The sequence below is a fragment of the Panthera tigris genome, chromosome C2 (genome assembly GCF_018350195.1).
Source record: "Panthera tigris isolate Pti1 chromosome C2, P.tigris_Pti1_mat1.1, whole genome shotgun sequence".
NCBI classification, from domain to species: Eukaryota; Metazoa; Chordata; class Mammalia; order Carnivora; family Felidae; genus Panthera; species Panthera tigris.
In genome coordinates this window covers 86863319-86879450 of record NC_056668.1, presented here as the reverse complement: position 1 = coordinate 86879450, position 16132 = coordinate 86863319, and the positions used below count along the sequence as shown (strand labels likewise).

Below are 16132 nucleotides of genomic sequence, written 5' to 3'. Positions count from 1 at the left end.
AATAATAATACAAAAATCCCAAGTTTCTTACTAGAAAACAAGCAAACAAGCTAATTAAGAGTAAAAAGTATTTTGTAGAATATGATCTAATACTCAGTGTCATCACAAGTCATACACTGTTTTCTAAATTTAGAAAGATTTAAAATTAACTTGATATCTTTATAATTAACTTGATTTTTTTAATGTTAAAATGAATCAAAGGTGGAATCTTGAAGCTAGGCTAAAATAACTTAAATTCAAAGACAGTATAGAAAAGGTGCATGTATGCCAGAAGAGTTAAATAGTACTCACTGAGCTCTTCACTCCCTCCCTATTCGTTTTATTACTTTTGTGCCTAATTTCCTTTTTTTCATGTTTATATTTTTTTTAAGTTTTTATTTAAATTCCAGTTAACATGCAGTGTGTATTAGTTTCAGGTATACAATATGTATAATGTGGTGATTAAGCACTTCCATACAATACCCAGTGCTCATCACAGCCAGTGCTCTCCTTAATCCCCATGCATCTAACCCATCCCCCCCCCCACCCCCACTCACCTCCTCTCTGGTAGCCATCAGTGCTATATAGTTAATAGATTTTTGTGCTGACATTAGTAAATGAAAAGTAGTTGAAATAGGCCTAAAATCTAGTTTATTAAATTTACAATTCCAGGAATGATCTTAAACTCTTGATTATTTTTGCTTACAAGTGATAGGTTTTGAATCACTTTATTGTTAGTATGATTATAACATTTATTGGATTTCAGAAATGGGTTTTCTTATTTTCTTAAAAGCGATTATATACGTATACTCATTTAAGACCACATAGGGGCACCTGGGTGGCTCAGTCGGTTAAGCATCTGATTTTGGCTCAGGCCATGATCTTGCAGTTTGTGGGTTCCAGCCCCACATCAGGCTCTGTGCTGACAGCTCAGAGCCTAGAGCCTGCTTCAGGTTCTGTGTCTCCCTCTGTCTCTGCCCCTCCCCCACTTGCGCATGCGTGTGTGTGCGTGTGTGTGCGCGCGCGCGCACTCTCTCTCAAAAATATTAATTTTTTTAACAGTAAACATTAAAACATTTTTAAAGGACCATGTATATATATAATGTGTGTGCACATCTGTGTACGTGCGTGTGTGTGTGTGTGTGTATGGGTTTCTTTTTTTTTTTTTTTTTTTTTTTTTTTAATCTTACACTGTTCTTTTAGATCTGAGATGCACAATAAAACAGTTAGTCAGAGGTTTGGCCTGCTTTTGGAGTCGTATTGTCGTGCATGTGGGATGTATTTGAAGCACCTAAATAGGCAAGTTGAAGCTATGGAAAAGCTCATTAACTTAACTGACATTCTCAAACAAGAAAAGAAGGATGAAACACAAAAGGTATGTGACTCTTTAGATTGTTTTTGAGACCCTTCATTGCAGTGGGGCAAGGTAATTTGAGAGTCCGATGTAGATGCAGATTGTGAACATTAGAATCAAGCATATCAGGATTTGGATCCATGTTCCACCGCCTCTCAGCTGTGTAATGTTAGACACGTTATTTAGTGTTTGAGATCCATTTTCCTCATTTATAAATCGTACTGATACTTTCTTCGTAGTGTAGTTGTGAGCACTAAATTACATGACAAATGCTGAAGCACATATCACAGTCCCCAGAACACAAAAGGTACTCAATAAATGTACTCTGTTCTTTCCCTTCCTTCTCTTTTATATCACCGTAACTTGTAAAATGATTTTTTTCGTAATTTTCGTCATTTATTAGCTTTTAGTAATGACCTTGAAAATAAGTGTCAAGTGAAAATAATAGAAATTAATTTGTATGTTTCTAAGTTTAAAATGGACTCTTAGGTGGGGCACCTGGGTGGCTCAGTTGGTTGAGCATCCAGCTCCGGCTCAGGTCATGATCTCACAGTTTCTGGGTCAAGCCTGGCATCAGGCTCTGTGTTGACAGCTCAGAGCCTGGAGACTGCTTCAGATTCTGTTTCTCCCTCTCTGCCTTCCCCTCTTCTGCTTGCACTCTGTCTCTCTCTCTCTCTCTCTCTCAAAAAATAATTTTTTTTAATGGACTCAGGGGCGCCTGGATGGCTCAGTCAGTTGAGCTTCCAACTCTTGATTTCAGCTCAGCTCATGATGTCACTGTTGTGATCACACATTGGGCTGTGCACTGAGTATGGAGCTTGCTTGGGATTCTCTCTCTCTCTCTCTCTCTCTCTCTCTCTCTGCCCCTCCCCTGTTCACATGCACTCTCTCTCTCTGTAAAATAGAAAATACAATAAATACAATAAAATGGACTCTTAGTCACCCAGTGAGCATTATCACACACTCGTCATCGACAGTCTAGCTTAGTGTAACTGAGGAATATGAAATGTAAAGATTTCTCATGACCTTTCCTCCTCTCTATCCTTTATTCAATCTACCACATCCTATAGTAAAAGTGAGATCATTCCTCATCTCTAATGAAATGGAAAAAAAAAAAAAAAATCCCCATATATTGATGAGTTCCCAAGCACAAGAATATAAATTAGCACTACTGAATGAATTTTTCCAATACCTTAATATTGCATGAAAAAAAATTAAAAGACAGTTACTGTATTAATCTAAATGTCATAGAGCCTGTGACTGAGTTGACTTTATTGAACTTGTTAAATGTAAGTTCAAATAAAGGTTATTAGAAAATAATTGTACTGTTTCTGATTCTGGGAATCATGAACAAGGGTAGACTAGTCTGCTTTGAAAGAATAAAACTTATTATATTTATATTGTAACTGATTGAAGAAAAAAGAAACTAGATATTAAATTTGTAAATATCAGGGTTTCTTTAAAGCTAGATTTTTCACAGCCTAATATCACAGATTGGCTCTGATACAGTGGATTAATTAGGAATGTGAAAGTCATTACATTAGTATTGGCTTAAATGGGATTGTGACAGGAAACTAAGAATGCTGTAGGTACAAAAGTGTTTCTTTGGTGTCATGTTTTAGCATAACCATGGTAAAGCATAGGAAGCAGTGTGCTAACATTACGGTTGATAATGGTAGAAAAAGAAATGCCTTTACATGAGCAAGAGTTGCCCTCGTCAGTGATAACTACATTTTCTAGCTACTCACTTATCCATAGTGAGAAAGAAAAAGAAAAAAAAAAAAAGCTTTGTTACTAAAATTACAGCACGAAAATTATTTATTGTTAATTCCTTAGCTTCTAACCTCTTTCGTCCCTCACTTACCTTTTATATTTTTGACAGATGAAGATTTTCTAAAACAAAATGGCAGTTATTACATGCTATATAGTTCAGCAGTCTGGGCTCTGGTTTCACTTGATTAGCAAGAGTGGCACCTGGGTGGCTTAGTTGGTTAAGTGTCCCAATTCTTCATTTTGGCTCCCGTCAGGATCCCAGGGTCATGGGATTGAGCTCCATGCCAGGCTCCCGTGCTGAGTGTAGAGCCTGCTTGAGATTCTCTTTCTCTCTCCCTTAGTCCCTCTCCCCCTACTCACACTCTCTCTCAAAATAAAATAAATCTTTTTTAAAAATTGAGTAAAAAGAGATGTTTCTGCATACGTACTGAACCTGAGTATAGCGTGAGACTCAGTGTAACATGTTTTTATAAATACTTTTCGAACAGTTTCTTTTAGCTTCACTAGATGTTTTTTAACACTCAACAGAGAAATGAATATGGTGTTTTCTGCAAAGCTTAAAAGTAAAGTTACTAAGCTGACGTGATGTCTCCATAGTTTTTCCTCTGGAACAAAGATCAGCAAACTCTTTCTTGAAAGGCCAGATAGTAAATATTTTAGACTTTGTAGGCCATGCAGTCTCTGTTATAACTACTCAACTCTGCTATTCTAGTGTGAAAAAGCCAGTATCTAAATAAATTGGCATGGCTACATCCAATGCAGTTTGATTTACAAAAACCTCCATAGTTGACCAAGCCCTGCTATAGAGGCAAAACATGTCTGTGTCAGTGTGCAGAATTGTCACAGGGGAGTACATGGTGCTGCCCCTCCTGCCTCTGCCTGAGTTGTGTTGCTCTGTTCAATAGAAATCCTTCTGATCGAAATATAGGATATGGATTCACAGACTATACAGTACTGAGGTTCCAGCATATAAAAGCGATTAGCAGTTAGTGTTACCTTTTATGAAGTCTAACCATGATTGTGCTTATGTATTAGGTACAGATGAAGTTTTTAGTTGAGCAAATGCGGAGACCAGATTTCATGGATGCTCTACAGGGTTTTCTGTCTCCTCTAAATCCTGCTCATCAACTAGGAAATCTCAGGTAACGTACCTTATTGGAAGTTTTATTGATGTTTAAACAAGTACCCTGTCTGGAGAAAATGTAGAGAAAAGTTAAAGTGTCCATTATAATTAGAATGTTCAATTATATATGCTTCTCTCTCCTGTTATCCTACCCTGCAAAATAAGAGTTGTTCAATTTCCTTAAGTTCAGAACCGCATTTAGTCAGAATGAGTTTTTATTACTTTAATAATACAGTTTAAAACTTTATCTGGCCAGAATTTCTGGTTTCATACAATACAAAAATGAAATGTAGTATCTGGGAGCACCTGGGTGGCTCAGTCAGTTAAGCGTCCAACTTCAGCTAATGAGCTCACGGCTTGTGAGTTCCAGCCCTGTATCAGGCTCTGTGCTGACAGCTCAGAGCCTGGAGCCTGCTTTGGATTCTGTGCCTCCCTCTCTCTCTGCCCCTCCCCCCCCCAAAATAAACATTAAAAAATAATAAAAAAAAGAAATGTAATATCTGTAAAACTAGTGGTATGTCCCTATATTTGTTGAAAATTTCTGTTATCATATAAGAAATTTTTAACCTTAATATTTATTTTTTCTTTATACTCCCCTTAGAAATGAATTCATAAATGGAAGTGAGAAGGTTTTAAGTTTTTATAACACTTCAAAAACTATACTGTGTATTTTAAAATAAATTTGAGGGTGAAAGTATAAAAAATGTAAGGTACCTGGTAAAGTTTTTAACTATTTTAAAGGCTTGAAGAGTGTCGAATTATGTCCTCTGCAAAAAGGCCACTGTGGTTGAATTGGGAGAACCCAGACATCATGTCAGAGTTACTCTTTCAGAACAATGAGATCATCTTTAAAAATGGGGATGGTAAGGAAGAGTATTAATGAACTTATGATGCATGAATTTAGCTATCTTTTTATACACAGGATATTTATGAACTATGAAGACTATTGAAAGCCATTTAAGGAATATGCATGTGGTTAAAATACATAATATTAAACAGATGTCTTAACCTTTAGAACATGTATGTATGATTTTTAAAAAGAAAAGAAGTACTAAATTGAGAACCAAATGGCCTGAAATAACTTTCTAACTATTTGCTTAGCTGTGTGAGTATCCATTCATTCCATAAATATTTGATGTGCTAAGCCATCAAATTGTAAAAATAAAACAGAATCCCTGCCCTCTTAAAGTTTACAGTCTAGCAGGGAGAAGAGAGATACTAAACAAATAATTACAAAAATAGAATTACACATGCTACAAAAGAAAAGTGTAGTCTACTAAGAAATATTAAAGAAGGTTCTAATGTACTTGGAAAACAGGTTGCTGGGGGAGCAATGGAAGGATTTTTGATGGGTTGCCTTTGGGGAATGACATTTCAGCACTGAATTCTATTAGTCCCAATATGTTAATATAAACAAGTTCAAATTTAAGGATTCAGAAAAATAAGTACTTTAAATATTTTAGTCTAAAATTTTTCTGAAATACATAGTAGCTTATCCTACATTGTTATGCAGATGGGTTTATGCAGATACTTTAGACTGGGTTAAAGAATCAAAATATTGCTTCCTTATAGATCAATTTGAAAAGTAAATATAGCTGTATTTATTTTCTGTTTGAAAGCAGTGTGATAACATGACACCCAAATTTGCATTTATGGCATTAAGTGGTGGTACATATCATTTGAATTGCAGATTTACGGCAAGATATGTTAACACTGCAGATCATTCGCATTATGGAAAATATCTGGCAAAATCAAGGCCTTGATCTTCGGTAGGTAACAAGTAAGGCAACATGTATGTTAAAAGTTATCCTGAGAAAATTAGTAAATATCAGTTATAAAGCATAACGGGGCATTTATCTATAAGGAAATGTGTGGAGTAGAGTAATTAATACTAGTCGATTACACTACTTTCATTTGTCTTCCTCTTCTTTGCCTTAGAATGGCTAAGAGATTCAGGTAGGTAAGAAGAGGTATCTCTAATAAGCTGGTAAGGGCTCTACAACTGTGTCTGGAGTGTTACTGTTTGGGACATGACATAGAAGATGCAAAAGCCCCCTATTTTCATTCAGAAGTTAAGAGGTTTAGAGACAATTTCTTTCATAATATAAATTTTCTAATTTTAAAGCTTTATAAAGCCTCTAATCTTGAATCAGTTTGATAGCAAAATTTATGAAAAGAACTAAAAGAACTCAAAGCTTTTGCCCTTCGGAGCACCCGTGTGACACTGTCGGTTAAGCCTCCGACTCTTGGTTTTGACTCAGGTCATGATCTCACAATTTCATGAGTTCGAGCCCCGCGTCGGGCTCTGTGCTGACAGTGCGGATTCTGCTGGGGATTCTCCATCTCCCTCTCTCTCTGCCCTTCCCCAGCTCGCACTGTCTCTGTCTCTCTCAGGATAAATAAATAAGCTTTAAAAAAAAAAAAAAAAAAGAAAGGAAAAGAAAAAAGCTTTTGCCATTCTGTTGATTTCTGCCCAACTTTCTACAATTATCAGTATTATCTCTTAAATTTTCTGTCATGCTTCATCTTGTCCTGGTCATTTCTTTTCTCGTAGTGTTTCCTTTTCTTTATTATCTCTTTGCAAATCTAGGGTCATTCCAGCAAAGGCCACTCTCTCCAAAAGAAAAATGTCTGTTTAAGTGAGCATAGGAGTCAACTCTAGCTGCAGCAGCAGAGTAGATTAGGGTCTGTTTGTATGCCTCTTAAAGATGGAGGGTAGCTGCTATATAAAGATGTATCAGCGACACATAGTAGAACTCTCTTATTGCAGAAGAAAAATGGACACATCAAGTAATTTGCTAAAGTACAAAATTGAGTCACCATCTTCAAATTTTTAATTCCTGACTTAATCCCTTCTGCTTTCCAAAAACAATTAATGTTATATTAATCAAGTTTCCTCTTTTGGTATAATTTTCTATATCTGAGAGACACATGCCATTACTACCCTGTCCCCAGGGAAGTACAAAACAAAAGAGAGAATGCAGAACTAGACAGAGTAAAGAAGTTAACTGTAACTGTGGTAATTACAATATTTAATTGTGAATTAGAGACTATGCTAAAAAAGCACCTAAAGTTACGCTAGATCATTGGAAGGTAAGTTGGATCTTCAAAAAGTTTTTAAGTTTTAAAATGTTTTCTAAATTTCTTTAACTTAAGTAATTTAAGTAAACATTTTTTAAGTTTAATTATAAATAAAATATAAATTTAAGCAAAATCATAGCATTTTTATTCTTAAAAAAACTTGGATTCTCTGCTTTATTTTTTTTATAACAAGCCTTACAGGACTATATGACTCTTTAAACTATGAGCATGTTCAACAGTAATAAAATTAAAATGTAAAGAAAGAATGAGCAGGAGTATAACCTTAAGAAATCCCTGTATTTATCAGGGCAGGTAGAAGGAAAGCTTCCAGGAAAGAAATGGTCAAAGGGATAGGTCAACCAGAATTTGTAATTCGCAGAATCCAAAAGAGAGGAGAGAGTCACAAACAGTTTATAGTATCAGGTGCTTCAGGGGATGTAAGACCATAAGGACTATGAAAAAGCTCTTGGATTTGATGATTCATGGTTAACTGTAAGAAGAACTGAGTCAGTAGAGTAGTAGGTGTAGAAGTTATGCTACATGGAATTCAGAAAATGAAAATAAGTGTGGATTATAATCTTTTAGGAACTTAAGTCAAAGAAAGATGGAAAGAATTGCCAGTAGCTTATGAGAACAACAGAGCAAGGAAAACCATACTTTTTAGTACTTACGTGCCAAATGGTATTTTTTTTCATTGTCTCTTTAATTCCTCCTCACATCTCCCTTGACTACATGTCCTTTTTAATACCATGTGATGAATGGGAGGAATCCATACAGCACTTCTGCTGTGTATCCAAGTATGATTTTATCAAGAAAAAGCATTTGTGGGTTATTAGAGTTGTAAGTTGAACTAGCTGCTTTTTTTTTTTCATGGAACACCACTTAAAGAATAACTAATAGATAAGTTTTGGTTATTGAGACATAGGTGTTTGGCAGACATTTTCTTTCAAATGAGTTGACATGAGCCTATCCCTTCAAGGTGAACAACTGACACTATTGTCAAAGATCAAATTTGAGCTCTCAAGCAAAAATCAGAATTTTGAAAAACTTGTATGTAAGCAGAACAGCTTCCTCCAAGTAAAGATTTTACTGAGGAGATCAGTGGTGTTATTAACAATTGTGATTTTTTTAGTTGGTATGATGAAACATATCAGCATTTGAAAGATCTTCATAACTCAGTGAACTGGTATCTTCCAAGTGACCAATGCAGCATGTGATAAAGTCACATATGGGTAAAAGTTCGATTCAGAGGCAAGATAGACAAATGGATTTTAACGTAACAGAGTGTAAAGAGTTTAAGATGGTTTCATATTCCAAACTGCAACTTGAGAAACTACTTCTTATCCAGTTTTAGAGTAGTACCAAAGAAAAATATCTACAGTTATCTGAAAAAGCTATTCGAATACTCCTCTTTTTTCTACCTACATAACAGTACAAGGCCAGATTTTCTTCATATGCTTCAATTAAAACATGGCATTAGATTGAGTACAGAAGGTGTACATGAGCATCCAACTCAGCACTGTGGAATGAGACATTAGATTTTTAAAATAGGGGATTGTGTCACTGTTCTTACTAAGAATTATTTTAATATAAGGTTCTTCGTTTCATTAAAAAAAATATTATTTATATTACTACAGAATAGTTTATTTTTAGATTAGTTAATACTTTAATTTGTTATTTTCTCTGTTTTAATTTCTATTATCAGTAGATATAACCCACATAAATAAAAGCTCTTTAGGATCTGGGTAATTTTTAAGAGTACAAAGGAGTCCTGAGACCAAATATCTGAGAACTGCTGCCTTAAAGTATTACTTAGATGTCAGTTAAACAAATTGAAATTCACCCATATTTTTAAAGTCATAAATGTTTACGCAATTTTAATTGCCACAATAATTTTCTTAATGTTTTTCTCTTACATAATTAAATGCCTTCTCATTTGAAGGTTATAACAAATGATGGCAGATAATTTTGAGGATTTTTCTAGGAATGTTTGTCATACTTCAGTAAAAGAAAATTAAAATTAAAGGAGTGAAGATGATGCATGACAAATTTGCAAAAAGAATATTCCTGTAATTAGACTATTAAAATATTTGCTATTTTAAAATGCCATCATTTAATTGCAAATGTTTTTGATCCTTTTTCAGAATGTTACCTTATGGTTGTCTGTCAATCGGTGACTGTGTGGGACTTATTGAGGTGGTGAGAAATTCTCACACTATTATGCAGATTCAATGCAAAGGTGGCCTGAAAGGCGCACTGCAGTTCAACAGCCACACGCTACACCAGTGGCTCAAAGACAAGAACAAAGGCGAAATGTGAGTTTATTATTCTTGTCTTCCTGTGTTCATCTAAGTTTTTGTTAGCTGAGGCTTTTAATGGTTGTGTACATTTCTCTGAGACCAGAAAAGACATTTGTACTTACTTGGGAAAAAACTATGCTCAGCATTTGAAATGTTTGAGATTTTGTGTTTGAATGATCAGAATTGAATTGCTTATAATTTTGGTGAAATCCTATATACCCAACTTTATGCATCCAGTTTTAGGTATCTAAAATGTGTTTCTCTTATTGCTTATTCTTTAAAAAAAAAAAAAATGATCATTGAACGTTTCAAAATATACTTCAAGGTCACTGTTGAAATGATTAGAAAAAATGTTTTTTTCATGACATGTTCAGTATTTTTTCACTATAATAAAAATTCCACTTTAGTCAGAGGATATGTAGAAATGTACTTTCTGTCTCAAATCTTTGCACATAATTACTTCCTCTTCTTAATGTCAGTGATTGTTTTCCTTCTTCAGTAGAGACTTTGACCATCTTTTCCCAATTTGGACTGGCTTACTCTGTATTTCCACACTGCTGAAAAGGTGTTTATTTCTTCTTTGTAGATACGATGCAGCCATTGACCTGTTCACACGTTCATGTGCTGGATATTGTGTTGCTACCTTCATACTGGGAATCGGAGATCGTCACAATAGTAACATCATGGTTAAAGATGATGGACAAGTAATAGCTTTCTCTTTTTAAAATGTTTTGGCATTCTTAAATTTATTAATTCAGGATATTGTATTCTGCATTGGTCAAACTATAATATAATTATTTATTTTTGAAAGCTATTTCATATAGATTTTGGACACTTTTTGGATCATAAGAAGAAAAAATTTGGTTATAAACGGGAACGTGTGCCATTTGTTTTGACACAAGATTTCTTAATAGTGATTAGTAAAGGAGCCCAAGAATGCACAAAGACAAGAGAATTCGAAAGGTAAGTTCCAGAAATCAAAAATGCAAAGTACCGAATTCTTGCTGCTCAATCAAAAATAAGTGATATTTTTCAAGCAACTTAATGTTAACATTTTGGCATAACTGAATATTTTAATGTGTTTATTTATTTGTTGTGTAATGCTATGAAAACTGGAGGGAAAACAATTTATTAAGTTAATTAAGGCCTGAAATGATTTATTTAGTTAATTAAAGCCTAAGAAAGTGATTCTTAATCTTCTTAATATATTAAAAGTTTTTATTTACTGTTGTTTAAATGATTGGACTACACCTTCTCTATATTGACAAATAATGTGTAGTGCTTAAGACAACATTTTTTTAGCCCTACAATTTGAGGAAATCAGTCAACCGTAATTACCATGTGTATTCATAATTTTTCCTACCACCTTCTGGTATATCATCAGTCTATCTCAAACCTTAAAGTACTTTTAAATTCTAAAATCTCATTTTGTCTGTAACTCTATCCTGGCCGTAGCCCAAACCCTAAAGGCTTTAGTATGGACCAGTTCAAACATTTAATAAATCCTTGGTAAACTGCTAATGTGCCAGGCATCATTCTAGGTGCTGGTGATAAAGCAGTAAACAAAATCCTTATGGACTCACAGAGGTTACATTCTAGTGTGGGGTAAAGAGAGTAAAAAGTGTTGGTAAGGGGAGTGGGAAGAGAAATGCTATTTTTCATAGGTTTGCCCAAGAAGGCCTCTCTAATGACGTGACATTTGAGCAGAGACCTGAACATATTAACCCCATTTGTTCCATACTGATGAAACTGTTCTTATTACTTATAGGTTTCAGGAGATGTGTTACAAGGCTTATCTAGCTATTCGGCAGCATGCCAATCTCTTCATAAATCTCTTCTCAATGATGCTTGGCTCTGGAATGCCAGAACTGCAATCTTTTGATGATATTGCATACATTCGAAAGACCCTAGCTTTAGATAAAACTGAACAAGAGGCTTTGGAATATTTCATGAAACAAATGAATGATGCACATCATGGTGGCTGGACAACAAAAATGGATTGGATCTTCCACACAATTAAGCAGCATGCTTTGAACTGAAATGATAACTGAGAAACCAAAAGCTCATTATCTGGATTCTATACTGCACTGTTAATAACTGTCAACAGGCAAAGACTGATTGCATAGGAATTGCACAATCCATGAACAGCATTAGAATTTACACAAGAACAGAAATAAAATACTATATAATTTAAATAATGTAAACGCAAACAGGGTTTGAGAGCACTAAACTAGTTCATTTCAAAATTAAGCTTTAGAATAATGCGCAATTTCATGTTATGCCTTAAGTCCAAAAAGGTAAACTTTGAAGATTGTTTGTATCTTTTTTTAAAAAAGAAAACAAAACAAAAAAACCCCAAAATATATAGAAATGGTGGAGAAGGAAAAAGAATGATGTTCTTTTTTTGTCTTGCAAATGTTCTATGTTTTGAAATTGTGGACACAACAAAGTCTATTATTGCATTAGGTCCAAGGAAACTGAAGTTTGATGTTAAATTGCATTAAGATTAGAAAATAATGAAGATTTCTTATTTTTCCATTGCTGTTCAATTTATAGTTTGAAGTGGGTTTTTTTGACTCCTTGTTTAATGAAGAAAACTGCTTGGGGTGGAAGGGACTCTTGAGATTTCACCGGAGACTTTTCCTTTTTAATAAATCAAACCTTTTGACGATATGGGGTCTTATCTGCAAAGTTTTGGAAGCAGTCACAAATGAGACCTGTTATAAGGTGGTGTTTTTGGTTTTGTTTTTTTTTTTTCTGGACAGTATTTACAAGAATCTGATTCTTATTTCCCAGGGAAATTCTGGGCTCCCACAGAGTACAATAATCATCATAGAGAAAGAATGAGCAGAAAAAGCTCTTGCTCCAGAATTGTACAGTATTCGCCTTAGGTTGATTTTTTTTTCTCCTTTTGCAATTGAATTGAATACATTTTTCATGCATGTTTCCAGAAAATAGAAGTGAGTATTAATGTTATTAAAAAGATTATTTTTTTTATTAAAGGCTATTTATATTATAGAAACTATCATTAATATATATTCTTTATTTACATGATCTGTCCCATAGTCATGCATTGTTTTGCACCCCAAATTTTTTATTGTCCGTAGCAGCATGGTCAGCTTTTCTCTCGGTCCGTGGGTGAGGCTCAGGCACTATCCCATTTATACCAATGACTAGTGCATAACTACATAAGGAAAACAGATTACAGTTCATCCTCTTTCCTTTTATTTCTGTTTTCATATGAATCCCCCATTTTCCACCTTCTTTTATAGTTGATAATGCCTCAATCATGAAACTAGTTACCAAAATTGACACAATATAGCATATCTTCCTGATTGCTTCAGCCCCTCTACCCAGGTATGCTCATGAATAATACTTTATAATATGGGGGAATAGAAACCATGAACTTTCTACCTTCTTAGGCTGTTTATGCAATATCTTGATAATAAAAGTAGAACCTTAAACCATTTTAAGATCATGTCCCATTTCCAAGCGGTTAGGGCTCACTCTTCAACTTTATTAAATTGCATTTGAGTACAGGATGCATTCTTAAACACTTTGGAAAACATTAACCCAAGATGTAGGGGCTAATGCTAGTCATCACTCTAGAATCTGTTATTTTAGTCAGTATTTGAAATGAATGATTAATGCCCTAGGAAATAGCTTTAGCAAACGTCCAGGTGCCACACCAGAAAAAGTGCAATAATTTACTGACAGTTTTCTAGATTAGGCATATTATTGGAATACAACTTTATAAAAAGTGTACATTATATACTCTAGTAAAACAGCATCACTTAAACGATATTCACTTATGAAATCAGTTACCTATAATAGAAGTCTTGAATAGCGAACAAGGGACTCTAATACAAATACTCTTAATATTTGGCTGTCTTAGAACCCTTAAAGGGCCTAATTATTGGAGATTTAGGTACTTCACTAAAGCATGTACATAATATTGCCAACAAGAAAAATAAATTTGAAAATTAGGGGAACTTACTTCTGTAAACTGTCTTGGAATAGTTAAGAATTTAAACTCCCATTTTAAGCAGGAAGCCAAATAGATTCTTTTGCAGATAGAGGTTTCATAACTTATTAAAATTTGTTTAACATTTTGTGCCTTTTAGATATATTCAGTTAACACATGCTAACATCCCAGTCTTTTCTATGTCAGGGATTAATTACAGGAAAACTCAGTGAAATGGTACAAATCTGAAACTCTGATGGTAGAAACTGGAGATTTAACCGAGAACCACGTTTTACCCGAGTGCCAAAAAAGTTTTGAGCTTCCTTGCACAAAATGTATATAATTTGTGCATTTCTCACATGAGCCCAGATAGTTCCCTTCCCCTGGGACCTCTCCACCATTAAAACACAAGCCACACAGCTTATTTCATCATTTACATTTATTTTCAATAGTTATTACAACCAAGTTAATTCTGTTTGAAGAAGCGTAGACAAATTTTACTAAGAATTAAGATTCTATAGGTTAAGTGATTTCGCTAAAAGCAAAGTAAGTTTTAAACAAATCCAAGCGGAGTTTAAGCAAACAACATTAAAAATAAGAAAAAAAAGGCCAGGTAGTGCTCAGAAGGCAAAGAACCAAAAATTGAATTGAATGCTACATGGGGTGACTAAGATGTCAAGTCAATGGTAAGCCGTTTCCAGGTAGTGCAGTGTCTGGTCACCCCCCCCCCCCCCCCCCCCCCCCCCCCCCCCCCCCGCCAATGGATTGGTCAGTTCCTGTCGCCGACCATTCTTGTCACTGAATGTGGTATAACCCACTGTTGACTCGACAGTCTCATTTGGTCACTTGAGAAATAACTTCCTTCAATGACTTTCGGAGGAAAAAAAAAAAACCAAGCAGGTTTAAAGAACCTAAAGAAAATAAAACCTAATTTTAAACACATTCTAGTAAGATATAATCTGAAAATCATGTTTTAACTTTTTATCATATTCTCAGCTATACAGAATCATTTATTTTGAAGATTTTTAGACTGCTGTTAATTTGAAATCTGTTAATCATATTGTAGAATTTGGTTTTTAAAAAAGATGTTTCTAATTGGATTTTTTTAAAGAAGAATGGAATTTGGTCACTATTTTCTGATAGAACCTAAGCTTTTTGTGGTTCTTAGTGTCCTCTGTAAAACTCAGTGTCAAAGTAATCAACTTTGAGGTTTTCCCTTCTAATCTGCTTTATATTATAAGCCCTTTAGGAAATGGGAACCTGGTGAATATACAATGAATTGTAAAATATTTTAATGTGTAATTTTTTCAACTGTGAAACTATGACTATTGGTTTTTGATGAAAACAGCTGCTGATAAAGTATTTTGTGTAAAGTGTAGTTCTTATTAATCAGGAAAATAATCAATGACTTGATTAGAATGTATATACCCTCTTGGATTTTATTTTAAATGGATTGGTGATTTTCACATAGGTAAAACACAGTCCATCTGTATTCTTTTTCCATCAAAAATTGAGCGATCTAGCATCATAAAAAAATTATGAGCAGCCTATCTATTTTAAAAGAACCATGGAAATTTCACAACACATAAACTTGGATTTGTTTGTTAACGATTTTATAAATCCATTTAATTCCTATTCTGACCCAATAGCCCATGCTTGCCAACTCTTTGAAAAAAAAAAAAAAAAATTGATTTCCAGCATTATTTTAAAGTCAGCAGGTTAACCTTTTCTGAATGTTTTGACTTTTGTTTCTATGTCTACACAAACTGCAGACCTGGGCTGGACCCACATACTTGGAATCCACCTTAAAAATCGATTTTGATGTCCAAGACATCACTAAAATATTGAGTTTAAAGACCCTATGCGGCGTTAATGGATTGTGGTGCTTCTCCTATCTAAAAACAACTTTCATACTTCAGATGTTTTTGAGAAGAGGGGAATGTGGAAGGAGGGGGCAGAAGAAGAGGGGGAGTCTGTTTGAATGAATTACATTCTTCGTGCCCATCCTGCTCAGATGGGGCCCTTCTAAGGGAAGCCTTAGACGGGGCCTTCGAAAGACAAGGCAGAAAGCTGTGAGTATACTGTGCATACCAGGAGGGAAATAACTCTTCCTCAAGGATGGCATTGTGAGGGCTGAAGTATAAAACTCAGCATGGACAGGATCCTCAGATAACAATTATTGGTGACAGAGAAATACAGCTGGGCTGTTTTTTAAAATATAAACACAAACCATTTTTATTTTTTAATTGTTACATTAAAATTATAAATGTATCTTACGCGCCATGGCCTGGAAAACCTTTTTTCTTTTCTTTACAAAGTTATTTTCATTTTCTGAAAAGATTATGGGGTTTAGCTCGAGATAACTATGGTCCTGATAAAATTGGATTGGTAACTCTACCTCAGAAGGTTAATAAGAAAAAAAAGTAAATGAGTCACAATTCAATACCAGGCTCTGATGTTACAGAAATTTCCAGAGCACTGTAGTTTAGATTTATAAAAAGTCAGAGTTGGCATGCCTTTTTTAATGGCATTGGAGACATTAAGAAAAAAATTTGGTT

The 16132-nt window shown here is 34.5% G+C and overlaps 2 protein-coding genes across 4 annotated transcripts in view; one reads left to right on the top strand and one right to left on the bottom strand.

Annotated features, from left to right (window-relative positions):
• PIK3CA (phosphatidylinositol-4,5-bisphosphate 3-kinase catalytic subunit alpha) overlaps positions 1-16132 on the top strand; it is an 85483-nt gene that overhangs the window by 66313 nt on the left and 3038 nt on the right. For 2 of the 3 annotated variants that reach the window (XM_042956942.1, XM_042956943.1), the window contains 8 exons: positions 1183-1354; positions 4142-4248; positions 4971-5092; positions 5920-5998; positions 9455-9625; positions 10197-10314; positions 10422-10573; positions 11379-13352. In XM_042956942.1, coding sequence (XP_042812876.1) covers positions 1183-1354; positions 4142-4248; positions 4971-5092; positions 5920-5998; positions 9455-9625; positions 10197-10314; positions 10422-10573; positions 11379-11649 — 1192 coding nt within the window. In that variant the 3' untranslated portion in view covers positions 11650-13352. Of the gene's footprint in view, positions 1-1182; positions 1355-4141; positions 4249-4970; positions 5093-5919; positions 5999-9454; positions 9626-10196; positions 10315-10421; positions 10574-11378; positions 13353-16132 lie in introns of those variants that run through there. The other variant, XM_042956944.1, reaches the window with a different exon arrangement.
• The window catches only part of KCNMB3 (potassium calcium-activated channel subfamily M regulatory beta subunit 3), a 36409-nt gene continuing 34593 nt past the window's right edge, over positions 14317-16132 (bottom strand). Inside the window, exon 4 of the mRNA XM_042956946.1 lies at positions 14317-14485. Coding sequence (XP_042812880.1) covers positions 14477-14485 — 9 coding nt within the window. The 3' untranslated portion in view covers positions 14317-14476. The remainder of the gene's footprint in view (positions 14486-16132) is intronic.